The sequence below is a fragment of the Schistocerca cancellata genome, chromosome 6 (genome assembly GCF_023864275.1).
Source record: "Schistocerca cancellata isolate TAMUIC-IGC-003103 chromosome 6, iqSchCanc2.1, whole genome shotgun sequence".
In the NCBI taxonomy this organism is placed as follows: Eukaryota; Metazoa; Arthropoda; class Insecta; order Orthoptera; family Acrididae; genus Schistocerca; species Schistocerca cancellata.
In genome coordinates this window covers 362,473,650-362,491,239 of record NC_064631.1, presented here as the reverse complement: position 1 = coordinate 362,491,239, position 17,590 = coordinate 362,473,650, and the positions used below count along the sequence as shown (strand labels likewise).

Below are 17,590 nucleotides of genomic sequence, written 5' to 3'. Positions count from 1 at the left end.
ACAATTTTAAACCAAATGACCACAGTTTTCATCTGAATATTTTGACACTTAGGCATTTAGTATCAGAAGGAAACTGAAGCCAGATACGGTACCATCAATTTTTGATTTTCTTCCACTCCTAACACATAAAGGAAAAATGGGAAATCACCATCTCACATAAATGTGCAAGAAGCATCGTCTACTTCAAAAAATGATGTGTGAGATTCATTTTATTTGTACACTTATTGATATGACTATAATGAAAGACGTTATGCACAAGTTTCAATTGCTTCAACATATAACTTCATTCAATGTGTACTGGATGAAGCAAGAGCCATAAAATATAAACAATTTCTTTCCCTAAAAACCAAGTCTTATGGATAGAAATGGATTTCTTACTTTTCTTTTTTTATATTATAATGCAAAAAAAACATTTCACATATATTGTGGAATCATCAGAAAACTAATTCTGTCTGCCTAATTGTTATTTTGTCCTTTACACATGTGTCAGTTAAAAGACTGGCAGTGCAACAAAAACAGATATTTTCTAATGAATTGTAATTCTGTCACTTGTAAATAGAACTGTCAATATGTTTCACCTTCCCATATCTATAAATGGTAGCCTGCACATTAATACCAGGAACTTTGAGGAAACTAGCATAACTCTGCTACTGGATGTATAACAGTAATACTACAATCCATTCAATTGTAAAAACAAATGCTTGACTTCATACATAAATAAGAAAAACTGTAACTGTCAGCTTCACTCCACATGCTACTTAATGACAGAGATTCGGATCCCTATCCAGTCATGTGACTTAAATGTTGGTTTCAAATCCCAACACAGCAGACATAAGGGTGTGTGTGTCATGGAGGTAAAAATAAGGAGAGATGGCACTACAGACTTACACTGTACACTGTTTTGAAACTGGCATCGCCATGTTAGATGCCCCAAAACATTACCAGACTATTGTTTACATGAATACTGTTTACAATAGCGTTCTGTTCACAATTTCTGTCATATGCATGTGGCAGCTTTTTTAAATAGTAAATATTATAGTGCTTACACTAATACCACAGTGTCAGAATGTATTTTCAATCATTTTTTTCTAGTCTTAAGTTAGTATTTGACCCAGTAATATGAAACATTTGCCCTCATAAATGTAACTTTATTTTTGTTTATACATTTCATATAATCAAGAAAAGAAGTATATGCAGTGAAAAGAATACTTTCATAATTCATTTAAATCATCATCTGCTGCATTTGCTGAGGCAGCTAGAGCTCTGGAAACAATGCTTGTTTTCTGACTAGTGTATGTTACAGCTTTCAGCTCATATGTACAACGTATCTAATGTTCATGTTTGCAAAATGATTACCTATGTTTCCTTTGTTAGCTCATAAATGTGTGCAATGAGGAAAGAAGTAAGTATGGATACTGTCTTGATTTGTGGATGTCAACAAAGTGAAAAATTTGTGAAATGTTGAAGGAATATAACTGCATTGTGTAGAGGAAGGTATGGTTGACTGGATATAGGATAAGGAGACATCTCTCTATTTAAATCTCATTGTCTCCTGTGGCCAGAGTCAATTAACATTAAAGATTTCTTGGTATGGTACTGCATCATCTTTTTTTTTAAAAAAAATCACTGATGAAACCAACATTCATGTTTTCTCTTTATTTTGTTGGAATATTGTTAGTGGGAGCTATTACAAGGCAATTTACTTCCAGTGTGGCTCTACCACTTGTATCTGCTTATTAAGGCCGCTGGCCATTTATAGCAGTTCTGTAGTCATTCACCTTCCTAGTTACCAGATAAGTGGGTTTGTTGACTCTCTTGCCTGCTTGTAGAATTTTTCAGCTGTCTTCTTAAACCTTTCCATGACTTCCCACTCTTTGGCAGCTTTGTTTAAGTTGTATGCTGGGAATTTGGTCAGCATGTGAAATATCGCACACAGCACCTTGTTTTATAGGGTCTGGATCTTTTTAGCATTGCCTCAAACAGTGCTGGCATACTCCATGATGCGACAAAGGAACATCTTGTAGATAATGAGCCTGCAATTGATAGAAAGCTGCTCTATTACTGAAGGACTGGGGACACTGCCAAAAGCTACCAGGACATCTTGCTTCTAGCTTCTTGGGGAAGCTAGAAAATATGCAAAGGGAAATGCTAGGCTTAAATCTAGATATAGAGGGAGTCAGTGCAGTGAAATTGAAAGAAGACAAGGATTTCTGGTCAGATGAGTATAGAATAATACCAACAGCAGCAGAAAATGGTATAAAGGGAGTAGGATTAGTTATGAATGGGAAGGTAAGGCACAGAGTCACTGTGAACAGTTCAGTGATAGGGTTGTTCTCATCAGAGTTGGCACTAAGCCAACACCGACAATGATAGTTCAGGTATATATGCTGACGTCGCAAGCCAAAATGAAGAGATAGAGAAAGTATATGAGGATACTGAACAGGTAAATCAGTACATAAATGGAGCTGAAAATCTAATAGGCATGGGGAACTGGAATGAGGTTGTAGGGGAAGGAGTAGAAGACGGGGTTATGGGAGAATACAGGATTGGTACTAGGAATGACAGATGAGAAAGACTAATCGAGTTCTGCAATAAATTTCAGCTAGTAATAGTGAATACTCTTTTTAAGAATCACAAGAGGAGAAGATATACTTGGAAAAGGCCAAAACATGTGGAAAGATTTCAGTTAGATTACATCATGGTCAGGGAGAGATTCTATAATCAGGTACGGGGTTGTAAGGTGTACCCAGGAGCAGATATAGACTCAGATCACAATTTAGTGTAGTGGTGAAGAGTATGTTAAACTCGAAGAGACTAGTCAGAAAGAATCAAAGCAGGATACAGAAGTACTAAGGAATGAAGAGATGCACTTGAAGGCCACTGAAGCTGTAGATAAGTTATGATAAGGAATAGCTCAGTAGGCAATTCAGTTAAAGAGGAATGGGCACCACTAAAAAGGGAAATCACAGGAATTGGAAAGAGATCTGTAAGTACAAAAAAAGGTAACTGAAAACAAATCATGGGTAACAGGAGAAATACTTCAGTTGATCAATCAAAGAAGGAAGTACAAAAATCTTTAGAGAAATTCAGGAATACAGAAATAAAACTCATTTAAAAATGAAATAAGTAGGAAGTGCTGCACAAAAAAGTGAAGAAATTGATAAAAAAATGATTGTCAGAAGAATTGACTCAGCATATAGGAAAGTCAAAACAAACTTTGGTAAAATTAACAGCAAGGATGGTACCATTAAGAGCACAATTGGGAATTCTGTTGTTAAATGCTGAGGAGAGAGAGGACAGGTTTAAAGATTACATTGAAAGCCTCTATGAGAGGGAAGACTTGTATAACGACCTGACAAAAGAATAAACAGGGGTTGACATAGAAGAGAAGGGGGATCCAGTATTAGTATCAGATTTTAAAAGTGCTTTGGAAGACTTAAGATCAAATAAGGCAATAGGGGTGGATAATATTCCATCAGAATTTCTAAAATCATTGGAGGGAGTGTCAACAAAACGACAATTTACATTGGTATGTAGAATGTATGAGACTGGCGATATACCGTCTGACTTTCGGAAAAATATTATTCACAGAAATCCAAAGATTGCAAGAGCCAATAAGTGTGAGAATTATCCCACAATCGACTTAACAACTCATGCATCCAACAAATACACAGAAGAATGGAAAAGAAAACTGAAAATCTGTTAGATGACGATTAGTTTGACTTAAGAAAAGGTAAAGGTACACGAGGGGCAGTTCTGACGTTGTGGCTGATAATGGAATCAAGACTAAAGAAAAATTCAAGACATGTTCATAGGATTTGTCACCCTGAAAAAAGCGTTCGACAATTTCAAACAGCGCAAGATGTTCGAAATTCTGAGAAAAAAAAGGGTAAGCTTTAGGGAAAGATGGGTGTCATACAATTTGTACAAGAACCAAGAGAGAGCAATAAGAGTGGAAGACCAAGAACAAAGTGCTCAGCTTAGGAAGGATGTAAGACAGGGATCTTTTGCCCCTACTGTTCAGCCTATACATCGTAGAAACAATGTCAGAAAAAAAAAAAAAGAAAATGTTCAAACGTGGAATTAAAATTCAAGGTGAAAGCATATCAGTGATAAGATTTGCTGATGACATTGCTATCCTCAGTGAAAGTGAAGGATTACAGGGTCTGCTGAATGGAATGAGCAATCTAATGAGTACAGAATATAGACTGAGAGTTAACTGAGGAAAGATAACAGAAATGATAACAGGGAGAAGTGTGCAGATTTGCTTACTTCCTAGTACTTAATTTCATAAATACCTAGCCGGCCGGAGTGTCCGTACGGTTCTAGGCACTACAGTCTGGAGCCGAGCGACCGCTACGGTCGCAGGTTCGAATCCTGCCTCGGGCATGGATGTGTGTGATGTCTTTAGGTTAGTTAGATTTAAGTAGTTCTAAGTTCTAGGTGACTGATGACCTCAGAAGTTAAGTCGCATAGTGCTCAGAGCCATTTGAACCATAAATACCTCAATTAATCTTCAGTAATACGACGTGTAATGTGTAAGCCCAGCTGCAGTGTGGCATACTACACACAGTTTATATCTTAAGACTCTGAGACTTATCCACAATCACTAACTCACAATATGTGAAGTGAATGGAACTTGGTAAACCAACAAAGTCATCACACTTGGGCACTGTTGGAATAAGAAAGAATGAGACATACCCGGGCTCCCTGAAGCCTTTCTGCATGGTTGGACTTCTTGCCTGTCCACACAAACATGGTGTCCTTGGTGTCGAGGATGAAGACGTCGCCGCTGTTGAAGTGCTCCCAGCTGATGGATGGCATTTGCGTCACTGTGGGCAGCCGCCGTCCCTTGATGCGGAACAGTCGCGGCTCGAAATCGTCCGTCACCTCCTTCAGCCCGGACGCCACACCACCCTTCAGCACTCTGTCACAACACAGACGTTACTAACTTGGTATGGTGCTAACAGTTTGGGGAGATCTGCATGAGGGTTAAATCTTATTTGCAACTAAAGCTGTCAGCAGGTGTTACTCAAGACTTGATGTCATCGTACTAACTTCAGTTAAGGTTGTATTCATCATGTCGACTGGAAGAAATGTAATTCGTGTAACTTCTTTAATATAAGGTCTCTCAAGGGTGCTTCACACACAAAGGTCATGTTTGGTGAAGTGAAAGTTACAACAGAATAAACAATGAAATGCAGGATTCATATGCTGGAACTAAAACCAACAGTACACATGAAAAAAAAAAAAATAAGAAGTAAAATTACAAATCCCATAAAACTGGTAAGGAGTTGGACACAGAGCAAACGTGGAAAGCTGGTAGTACACTGAGGCGACAAAAGTCATGGGACATCTCCAAATATCGTGTCGGATCTCCTTTTGCCGGCGTAGTGCAGCAACTCGACATGGCATGAACTCAGCAGGTCGTTGGAAGTCCCCCACAAAAATACTGAGCCACGCTGTCTCTACAGCCATCCATAAATGAGAAAGTTTTGCCCGAGCAAGATGTTGTGCAAGGACGGACCTAGTGATTACGTCCCACAAATGTTTGACGGGATTCATGTAGGTCGATCTGGGTGGCTAAATCATTCGCTCAAACTGTTCACGTTATGAAAAGTATACGCAAACAAGTGAGGGCTGGTGACATTGTATCTTTGTTTGGGAACATGAAGTCCATGAATGGCTGCAGATGGTCTCCAAGTAGCTGAACAGAGACATTTCCTGTCAATGAGTAGTTCAGTTGGACCAGAGGACCCAGTCTACTCCATGTAAACACAGCCCACACCATTATGGAGCCACCACCAGCATGCACAGTGCCTTCGTAACAACTTCGGTCTGTGACTTAGTGGGGTCTGCCACCACACTTGAACCCTACAATCAGCTTTTACTAGCTAAAACAGGGACTCATCTGCCCCCGTTTTCCAGTCGTCTAGGGTCCAACCACTGTGGTCACAAGACCATCAGAGGTGCTGCAGGTGATGTCATGCTGTTCGCAAAGGCACTAGCTCGGTCATCTGTTACCATAGCCCATTAACACCAAGTTTCGGCGCACTGTCCTAACCGATACGTCCGTCGGACGTCCCACATTGAATTCTGCGGTTATTTCACGCTGTGTTGCTTGTCTGTTAGCACCGACAACTTTACACAAACGCCGCCGGTCTCGGTCGTTAAATGAATGCCGTCGGCCACTGCATTGCCTGTGGCGAGCGAGTAGTGCCTGAAATCTGGTATTCTCGGCACACACTGAACACTGCGGATATCGGAATACTGAATTCGCTAAAAATTTCCGAAATGGAATACCGCATGTCTCTAGCTTTAGCTACCATCCGCTTTCAATGTATTTTGTTCCCGTCGTGCGGCCATATCACGTCGGAAGCCTTTTCACATGAACCACCTGAGTACAAATGAGAGCTCCGCCAATGCAACGCCGCTGTATACCTTGTGTAGATGATACTATCGCCATCTGTAAATGTATTTGTCGCTATCCCATCACTTATGTCACAGCAGTGTATAATCAACTGACTGTGGCGTCAGATCATGTCATCGTTACAAATACATAAAATAACTTTTACGCGGTAAAACACAAATCTATATGACTCAGTTAGTTACTTGTTCCATATATCATATTCAGGATAAACGTTATGACTAGAACGTTAACTGAATAAACATAAAAACGCATTTTATTAAAATGAAAAAAGTGTTTGTAATTGGCCTAAATTGCAATTTTTTTCAGTACAAATGAAGAATTATTTCTATTCAATAATTTCTCTACGGTAAATAAAGAATTGGTAAGGACAAGCATCTTTAACTTACATTTAAAAAAACTTCCATTACTTGTCAGACATTTTATTTGAAGGGGTAGATTGTCACGGTGTTTTACAGTTGCATATTTCACCTCTTCCCATGCCAAAGCTGGCTTCATTAAAGGGTAGTGCAGAGCATTTTTCTTTTTGTGTTATATTTGTGAATATTTCTGTTACTCTCAATTTCAGATGAATTGATGACAAATTTTATGAGAGAGTAAATGTACTATGAGCTGTGGTTAATATTCCCAGCCGCTTAAAGAGATGCCTGCGAGATGTAGGTGCGTGAATCCCACACAACTTTCTCATTATTTTCTTTTACGCAATGAATAAATTTTGCCTAAGTAAGGAGTAACCCCAAATATGATCTGAGGAACCAGCGAACGGAAACAGAGAATTCGAGTGAACATGATTTGGCACGTAATGATAGAGTTATGGGAAGAAAAATAAATTTGTTTACCATTTCTCTCTTTTTCATTAATCCCCCTCCCCCCTCCCAGTTTCTGCCTTAGGAAACGAAAACCAAAAACATTCATGAGAAGGAGGTTGCAGTTTTAAGGAAACTGACAGTAGTAGTTTAATATGTAAATTGCACAGTATTCAGACCTTAACATCTATACACAGCGAAGTAGCACTTGATATTTCTTTAGCCGAATCATAAATTTCAGAACGTCGACTCCCAAAGACTCTTTCTCTTGATAATATTAGCGTTTAATTTTTTTAGTTACACTGTTCAGCCTTAGTTTGTTTAGAATAATCGTTTAATTTCTTTGATGCATGTAGAGATTTTGCTTGGCTGTTTGCCGGAATTGCAGTAATAACGCTTTCGTGACAACAGAACGTTAGATAATGGAGTTGCGTGAGAAGAGTTTGCAGAACATTGGCAGATTTGTGTCCTACTGAGCGGAAGTTAGAATTTTGCACCGAGAATCCACGTTCTAATTAATTAACACGCACTATTTCTTCCACGCTTCCTGACTGATAAAAAGCCCTGAAGATGCCAGTACTAATGCAGTATTGTGCAACAGAAGATCATGGGAGGTAATGTGATGGAAAAACAAACACTAATCCAGATTTGATCATTTCACGAAACTGGACTTATTGTAGACGTAATTTATGTCAGGATATGATCACACGCTGCTGGCTGTTGAAACTGTAGCACCAGGAACGGTAACAAATAACAAAATTCACACAATGAAAATCCGGGATGGAATAATGACAATGTTAGGAAAAGGATAGGTTGCTACTCACCAAATAGCGGAGATGTTGAGGTGTAGACAGGCACAACAAAAAGACTCTCAAACTCACACACACATGACGACAGTGCATGATAAGAGAAGCAATATGTGTGGTGGGGAGGGATAACAGGGAAGCAGGGTAGAGTTGGGGGACAGTAAAATGCCACTTGAAGGAGCATACAGGGTCGAGCTGGAGAGACAGTGGGGCAGCTAGGTGCAGTCGGGAGTTAAGACGGAGGGCGTGGAGGCGGGGTGGAGGGGGAGGCAGTGGAGAAAAAGAAGAGAAGTAAAAGGACAGTGGGTGCGTTTGTGGAATAGAGAGCTGTGTAGTGCTGGGGTGGGTACAGGGAAGGGGTTAGGTGGATGTAGGACAATGACTAACGAAGATTGAGACCGGGAGGGCTACAGGAACATAGGCTAGATAGCAGGGAAAGTTCCCACCTGCGCAATTCAGAAAATCTGGTGTTGGTAGGAAGGACTCAGATGGCACAGGGTGTCAAGAAGTCTTTAAAATAGAGAATGTTGGGGTGGGCTGCGTGCTCAACATCTGGGTTGTCCAGTTGTATCTTGGCCACACTTTGTTGGTGGCAATTCATGCGGACAGACAGCTTGTCGGTTCTCACGCCCATGTAGAACACGGCACAGTGGTTGTAGCTTAGCTTGTAGATCACATGACTGGTTTCACTGCTAGATCTGCCTTTAATGAGATATGTGATGCTTGTGACCGGACTGGAGTAGGTGGTGGTGGGAGAATGCAAGGGACAGGTCTTGCATGTAGGTCTGTTACAGGGATATGAGTCATGAGGCAAGGGGTGGGGAGCAGGGTTTGTGTAGGGATGGGTGAGGAAACAAAACGGAATTCTACTAATAGCGTGTAAAAAGCATAGCAAGGAAGAAAACACGACTAAATCCGTATATTATTTTGGGATATACAGGGTGCGAAAATTACTACACACAGTGGGCAACTCTATCAGCAACAACGTCTATAGCCCAGCTGGGTAACGATTCCAACTGAGATGAGATGGCATATACGAGTACACCGTTCTACGCTGTTTCAACCCTATACCAGAGTTCATCAGTCGTCATGATTGCTGGGTGGCGTCTTGCTAGTGACTCGTCAACCCATGACTATATGTCACTGGGTGAATGATTCGGAGAATGTATTGCAGCAACATCTGAACAACCTCTGTATCGAGGTAGGCCAGGATTGCTCCGGCAATGTTTGTGTGAAAGCTGACGTCACAGAGCCATTTGGATTTGACACATCTTCCGCCCGAATACGTCATAAATTTAGGGCCTGTTGTCCCAATAACTGACTCTGCGAGCCAGAGGAGATCGTGTTGAGTTCCCAAGCATGCCTCGTAACCTCAAGTCATATGCTGGACGCTTATGGCGGTGAAAAATGCCTTCTGGCAACTTTCCTTCTCGTTAGACTTCCACACATGGATACGTCCGTCGTGATGCTGTTCGGAGAACTGGGACAACGTGATTCCACTCTTGTTTTCCTCAGGGCGCACCTCCGCTTGTCTTGCATCTCCTCAAGGGAAGTCGCAGCAAAGGTCACCGTGGTGCTGCAGACGTCGTCCTACAGCCAGTCTGGACACATGTCTAGCTACAAAAGCGTCAGTTTCTTGATTCAAGGTTCGTGACATCACATAACGATTCTGTACGGCCGAGCGAACAGCGTGTCTGTTCTCTGGGGAGCTAATTGCGTCCGGCAGTCGAGGTCCTGCGAGGCATTAAGTGCGAACCTGCTGAAGCCGTTGATTCCATATCCGCATGAAAATCGTGGTACCCCGACCACCGAGAGCAGTGTTACCGCTGAACAATTAATCGCTGTCTCGATGCGACACGACGCTGCCGCTGTTTGATTCCGACATTTGCTGGTAGACGTTTTCCTATCTTCTCACCAACAACCAATCTTCAAACACGATATTTGAATGAGGAACTGTGATGCTACACTCCCCATGGATGGGAAACTATTATGGCCACATCTGAATTAGGTTGGTTAGAGATCAACAAGCCCTTGAGGCTAGCAGATATTAAATAATTAGTTCTGACTGTAATCTGACTCCTGTCGGAGCACGAAAAGACCAATATGCTCCTTTTTAAAAGACTCTGACCGTACAGTGGGGAATAAGCTGTCTCCATCCCCATTCAGCCTCCGTCACCAAAACTTTTGACATGCAAATACATTCGCACTCTTTTAACACATAACATTCTAAATCATTTTACCCAGTTTCTCGCTATAGTGAAGCCTTCACACTCAGTGTCTCCCACTTACTGCCACTGTTTACCCGTATGTCTCCCACAATATCTCCTTTTCCTCCCGGTGGCACTTTTCCTGTCTGTCTCCCCCACTGCCACTGCTTTCATCACCTTCACTCGCTCTTCCTTACCACTGTCTGCCACTTTGCTGTATCTTTGCCCCACTGTCACTGTCTTTGCCCTAATCTTTCTCTCTTCCATTGCCCCCGTCTCTTTCTTTCTCGCTTACAGTCTGCTGTCTTTCTCTTCAGTCACTATTGTCTCCTATCCATACATGTCTTTGGGGATGGTTTGCTCGGGGCTCTGATTCCTGGACCATGAAACTTTAACACGTGGGTGTATGAGACGGGGGAAAGAGGGAAATTTTTTTTTCGTGTCAAAATGCTCTCTCACAAAAAGCACGAATATGTTCGTGTACCAAATTTTTTTGCGAGGAAGGCGGAATGAGGATTGAGGCAGCTGGTTCGCCACTTTACTGTCAGAATCTTTTAAAGAGGAGCATTTCGATCTTTCGTGCTCCGATAGGAGCATTTATTCAGCTGGTTCCCTTCTTTTGCCTGTTACAGCAAGCTGTGCTGCTTCTATAAAACAAATGTCGTACGTCAATAAAGTTTGACATTTTAGTTATATATTTCAACACATTTACATACTTTGACAAACATTAAGTACGCATAACATACGGTCAAAACAAAATCGCCTCCCTTCCAACGTTAAGTTCACGTTACATCAGTTTACATAAAAATGCATATTTTTAGGCTACACTTACAGAATACCAAAACATGCGCTATTATATCTGCAGGTACAAAGAAAATCGAATGACAAAATAATATTTTGTAAGGTGTTTACTCCGGCAGGTGGCACCATCGAATAATTTTCAGGACAAGACATCCTGTATGTTAGTGAAGTGTCCATTATACTGAGAGAGCGCGTCATAAAGTTTTATTGGTGAAAAAATGACGGCTAAAAACATAATCTGGTGACCTCAGAATCCTTGCCATGAGTCCCGTCGGTTAAAGCTTCATTTACGTCTCAGACAGGATAATAGGTGCGTATTTTACGTACTCAAGTACTGTGACACAGAATCTCTGGATCCCGTTAATTGATAACTATAACGAAAAAAGTTTCAAGGTCCCCCGAGATCATTATCTTAAGAACATATGTTAAAAATTTCAACGATTTACCGTGAACAGAAATTATAGAAGTGGCCGTCCCCACGATTGGTACTTTTAGTACCCAAAAATCGTGGTTTTCCGAGGTTTTTTCAGGAACCGCCCATGAACAAATGGTGCTTTTATAAACCGTCTAAGGCCCACCCTAGACCACACTTAATGCAAAAGAGCAAACCGATTTGCTCTATCTGCCTGAGCTTGAGGAAGTGTGTAATTTTTAAATTTTGACCCTGTATTGTATGATAGCTACAGTCTGCTCGTTTTTTTGATAGGTATAAAAATTAGCACCAGGTCAAGGGCTATCGAAGACACTTTACCCCTTATCTCTGTGTTAACAGAATCGGAGATAATGATCCCTGAAAAATCGCATTTTCGCGCGCCGGCACTGTCGTCCACGGACCGATTTGTGTTATTGTAGTTACGTGGGTGGACAAGAGATACCAAATACACAGTGATGTTGGCCCAGTATAGAAGCCTGTTCATAATTTTTTGCTGGTCGTAAGTGCACCCAAATTAGAAATTAGTAATTTTGACCAAGAAGGCGTTTTACTTTATAAGGGAGCCTTTTGTTCAAAGTTTGAACGGTGCTTCGGGCTTAATCACACCCGAGAGGCGTCATAAACAGTTTCCGGCCAGTGTCTGGCACCATAATATTAGGTTGGCTATGAAAAGTAGAGCCTTCTGAGGAGTCGGCCTTTTCTTCGAAACCCGAGGTTTTAAACGACCCCCAAAACAAGAAGTCAGTCGAACTGGGACCCGTGTTCTTCTGACATCAAGACGCGTTTCCATGGCTGCTACAGTTACACTCCTGGAAATTGAAATAAGAACACCGTGAATTCATTGTCCCAGGAAGGGGAAACTTTATTGACATATTCCTGGGGTCAGATACATCACATGATCACACTGACAGAACCACAGGCACATAGACACAGGCAACAGAGCATGCACAATGTCGGCACTAGTACAGTGTATATCCACCTTTCGCAGCAATGCAGGCTGCTATTCTCCCATGGAGACGATCGTAGAGATGCTGGATGTAGTCCTGTGGAACGGCTTGCCATGCCATTTCCACCTGGCGCCTCAGTTGGACCAGCGTTCGTGCTGGACGTGCAGACCGCGTGAGACGACGCTTCATCCAGTCCCAAACATGCTCAATGGCGGACAGATCCGGAGATCTTGCTGGCCAGGGTAGTTGACTTACACCTTCTAGAGCACGTTGGGTGGCACGGGATACATGCGGACGTGCATTGTCCTGTTGGAACAGCAAGTTCCCTTGCCGGTCAAGGAATGGTAGAACGATGGGTTCGATGACGGTTTGGATGTACCGTGCACTATTCAGTGTCCCCTCGACGATCACCAGTGGTGTACGGCCAGTGTAGGAGATCGCTCCCCACACCATGATGCCGGGTGTTGGCCCTGTGTGCCTCGGCCGTATGCAGTCCTGATTGTGGCGCTCACCTGCACGGCGCCAAACACGCATACGACCATCATTGGCACCAAGGCAGAAGCGACTCTCATCGCTGAAGACGACACATCTCCATTCGTCCCTCCATTCACGCCTGTCGCGACACCACTGGAGGCGGGATGCACGATGTTGGGGCGTGAGCGGAAGACGGCCTAACGGTGTGCGGGACCGTAGCCCAGCTTCATGGAGACGGTTGCGAATGGTCCTCGCCGATACCCCAGGAGCAACAGTGTGCCTAATTTGCTGGGAAGTGGCGGTGCGGTCCCCTACGGCACTGCGTAGGATCCTACGGTCTTGGCGTGCATCCGTGCGTCGCTGCGGTCCGGTCCCAGGTCGACGGGCACGTGCACCTTCCGCCGACCAGTGGCGACAACATCGATGTACTGTGGAGACCTCACGCCCCACGTGTTGAGCAATTCGGCGGTACGTCCACCCGGCCTCCCGCATGCCCACTATACGCCCTCGCTCAAAGTCCGTCAACTGCACATACGGTTCACGTCCACGCTGTCGCGGCATGCTACCAGTGTTAAAGACTGCGATGGAGCTCCGTATGCCACGGCAAACTGGCTGACACTGACGGCGGCGGTGCACAAATGCTGCGCAGCTAGCGCCATTCGACGGCCAACACCGCGGTTCCCGGTGTGTCCGCTGTGCCGTGCGTGTGATCATTGCTTGTACAGCCCTCTCGCAGTGTCCGGAGCAAGTATGGTGGGTCTGACACACTGGTGTCAATGTGTTCTTTTTTCCATTTCCAGGAGTGTAGTTTCCGGCCCATCCGAAGCTACAACTGAAACACCATGTTGAATCTGTTTAACTGAATGCTACAGGCACCAGAAGGTTGATAAAAGATGGCCGGTTAGTGGTACAAACAGTGAACGATCTGCTTAATCGCTAATTGCCTCAATCTGATCATTCGGTGTAAAGACGGCAACTCTTTTGATTGTACCAGGACCGCTTCCAAGCCTCCACTAAAGTAATCTGTTATGTTCTTCTGCCATGCGTCATCATTACACAATGTCTCTCTTGCTCACGCTCAATTACATGTATTATTTCTTCATTTTGTATGCGTCCTATGGTTATTTATGCGTGTGGTTTTCTTGGCTGACCGAGCGTCGTCTCCCGGTCCAGTAATATCTTTATCGTATCCACGCATTTCCCCCACCTATTTCAGTGCCTTTCTGTCTTGTTAAGTCGCGTGAGCTTGGGTATTAACTGTATTTGGGCGTCTTTTGTCGACACATTTAATGAAGTCTGTAATCACTCTTATTTAAGTAAGCATTTAAGCATTGTGCTACCCACTTCCGTCCTTAACCTATCGTCACGCCTGATCTATTCCTCTGTGATTGTGAAAATAATTACGTATGCATTCGATGCTATAGGCACAGCGAGGTCAGTGAGTAGAATAGTGGGTGTTCGTATCCAAGCTACATAGCTGGGAACGCGATTTCACCTTTACCCCAAACTGTAGCATAATCTTTCCTTGTACGGGGTTAACATTAATAAAAACGAAAAAAAAACTGCAGAGACTAATTTCTAACTGGAAATGAAGGGAGACAGAGGAACGTTCAGGGAGAAGACGGACTGCGTGTACCCTAGATTTGGAAGACCGTGTTCTACAGGATACTGAGACGAACGCTAGTACAAGCTCCACGCAAGTGGCCAGCCAACATGGTGCAAGCCAAAGTACGACTATGTGTACCCTGCATGACAACCGCTACTATCCCTAACACCTGCAAACGACTGCAAGGAGTATCAGCACCGGATTTCCCTCTACGGGAAGGATTTTGTCGACGGTTTTTGCAGCAGACCATTATACAGTAGATATATTTCGCGTTCAGTTTTGGTGAATTTGTTTGTTACGGAATTGAGCCTCGCTACAACTGTGTGTTCACTAATCCCTGTGTAGTAATCCCTGTATAATAATCCTCAGGATTGTTTGTGGCTAAGAGGTCAAGTGTGTTTTCGTAATCATTTACAATTTGAATGGCCTCGTGAATTAATTGTTCAAAATAATTTTTAAAAAAGCATTTAGAACAATTACGGAAGTCGTTTTCTATCTACAATAGGGTCTGAAAATGTACAGGGCTATAACAAATGATTGAAGCGATTTCATAAATTCACTGTAGCTCCATTCATTGACATATGGTCACGACACACTACAGATACGTAGAAAACTCATAAAGTTTTGTTCGGCTGAAGCCGCACTTCAGGTTTCTGCCGCCAGGGCGCTCGAGAGCGCAGTGAGACAAAATGGCGACAGGAGCCGAGAAAGCGTATGTCGTGCTTGAAATGCACTCACATCAGTCAGTCATAACAGTGCAACGACACTTCAGGACGAAGTCCAACAAAGATCCACCAACTGCTAACTCCATTCGGCGATGGTATGCGCAGTTTAAAGCCTCTGTAAGGGGAAATCAACGGGTCGGCCTGCAGTGAGCGAAGAAACGGTTGAACGCGTGCGGGCAAGTTTCACGCGTAGCCCGCGGAAGTCGACGAATAAATCAAGCAGTACCACAGCTGACGGTTTGGAAAATCTTACAGAAGAGGCTAAAGTAGAAGCCTTACCGTTTACAATTGCTACAAGCCCTGACACCCGATGACAAAGTCAAACGCTTTGAATTTTCGGCGCGGTTGCAACAGCTCATGGAAGAGAATGCGTTCAGTGTGAAACTTGTTTTCAGTGATGAAGCAACATTTTTTCTTCATGGTGAAGAGAACAGACACAATGTGCGAATCTGGGCGGTAGAGAATCCTCACGCATTCGTGCAGCAAATTCGCAATTCACCAAAAGGTAACGTGTTTTGTGCAATCTCACGGTTTAAAGTTTACAGCCCCTTTTTCTTCTGCGAAAAAAACGTTAAAGGACACGTGTATCTGGACATGCTGGAAAATTGGCTCATGCCACAACTGGAGACCGACAGCGCCGACTTCATCTTTCAACAGGATGGTGCTCCACCGCACTTCCATCATGATGTTCGGCATTTCTTAAACAGGAGATTGGAAAACCGATGGATCGGTCGTGGTGGAGATCATGATCAGCAATTCATGTCATGGCCTCCACGCTCTCCCGACTTAACCCCGTGCGATTTCTTTCTGTGGGGTTACGTGAAAGATTGAGTGTTTAAACTTCCTCTACCAAGAAACTCATTGATGGTGACATGCTGCGCCGAGTGTGGGAGGAACTTGATTATTGGCTTGATGTCTGCCGGATCACTAAAGGGGCACATATCGAACATTTGTGAATGCCTAAAAAAACTTTTTGAGTTTTTGTATGTGTGTGCAAAGCATTGTGAAAATATCTCAAATAATAAAGTTATTGTAGAGCTGTGAAATAGCTTCAATCATTTGTAATAACCCTGTAATTAAGGGATTTCCATCAGTCCTCTTCACCGACTAAGTAACATTTACTAAAAATGTTATCATTACTCTGCATAGCCGTCATCTGTGGGATACAGACAATTGTCAGGGAATTGTCATCAGCATCGGTTCAGCCCGTCTGTGGACACAGATTCTCGGCGACCACATACTTGGACCGGTTATTATTCCACAATGCCCCGACGGAGGAGCGTAGTTGGACTCCATGCAGAATACTTTGCCTGGGCTGTTTGAGAACGTGTCTTTGGCAATACAACAGATTATGTGATTTCTGCGTGACGGAGCACCACTCCACTTCCGTATTACAGCTCTCCGACATCTCAGCATCATCTTCTGTGGATGTTGGGTAGGACGTGGAGGCCTTGTAGCACAGCCTGCTAGATAAACAGACTTAGACCCCCTGGATTTTTACTTCTGGAGGTATCTGAAAAGCTGAACCAATTCCTGATGCGCAGACCATTCAACAGCGTGTTCACAATGCCTATGCCGCTGTTCAGAGAGAGGCCCAAACGTGCGAAATAGTGCAGCTATCCACGAGGCGTCGTGTGAAAGTGTGCATTGCATCCCACGGAGTCCACTTTGAACATCTATTGTGATGTGGGTGCGACGCAGCTCTGCACTGTGTTCCGGGACGATCTGTCGTCATTGCACGTACACCGTCCAATTCAGGACACATGCTCTTAGGATCTCCTTTCCTCCGTTTCAAGTCAGTAATCCGTCCTAAAATTTGTCAGGTTTATTAATGTTCACCCAGTATACAGAATGTAAATGGTGTTACTCTACCTACTTCGTGCAGCTGCGCTGAACTGTTGATCATTTACGCAAGCAAACGTGTACTACATTTCATGGTGCCTGCACTGTGTTACCCCTTCGTTCCGAGCTTTAGCCCGGTTGCCTCTGCAGCGTACTCACGTGATGCCGGATCTGAAGTAGGCCTTGAAGCGCGCCGACTCGGCGCCCTGGACCTCGCGGTGCTGGATGGGGCTGCCGCCCAGGTAGTCGTCCAGCTCGACTGTCTTGTAGGCCGCCGTGGCCGCCTCGTCCTGCGAAGTCTCCGCGCCCAGCCAGTAGTGCAGGTGCACCTCCGCCGAGCCGCGCACCGGCTCCGCCTGGCCCACAAGCGACACCATTAACACTATTCACATTCACATTTGTTAGGCAACTGAAACAGTTCGTCACTGCTTTCCTTTTCCTAATGCTTTCCTACTGTGTATACAATGCTCGGTTTGCTTGTTACGAAATACACTGACGGAAAAAATCACAACACCA

At 43.6% G+C, this 17,590-nt stretch overlaps 1 protein-coding gene across 4 annotated transcripts in view; it reads right to left on the bottom strand.

The window, feature by feature from the left end:
• Positions 1 to 17,590, bottom strand: part of LOC126190702 (villin-1) — a 375,484-nt gene that overhangs the window by 65,537 nt on the left and 292,357 nt on the right. For all 4 annotated transcript variants that reach the window (XM_049931170.1, XM_049931173.1, XM_049931172.1 and 1 more), the window contains 2 exons: positions 17,234 to 17,430; positions 4,702 to 4,927 (listed from right to left, as the gene is read on the bottom strand). In XM_049931170.1, coding sequence (XP_049787127.1) covers positions 4,702 to 4,927; positions 17,234 to 17,430 — 423 coding nt within the window. The remainder of the gene's footprint in view (positions 1 to 4,701; positions 4,928 to 17,233; positions 17,431 to 17,590) is intronic.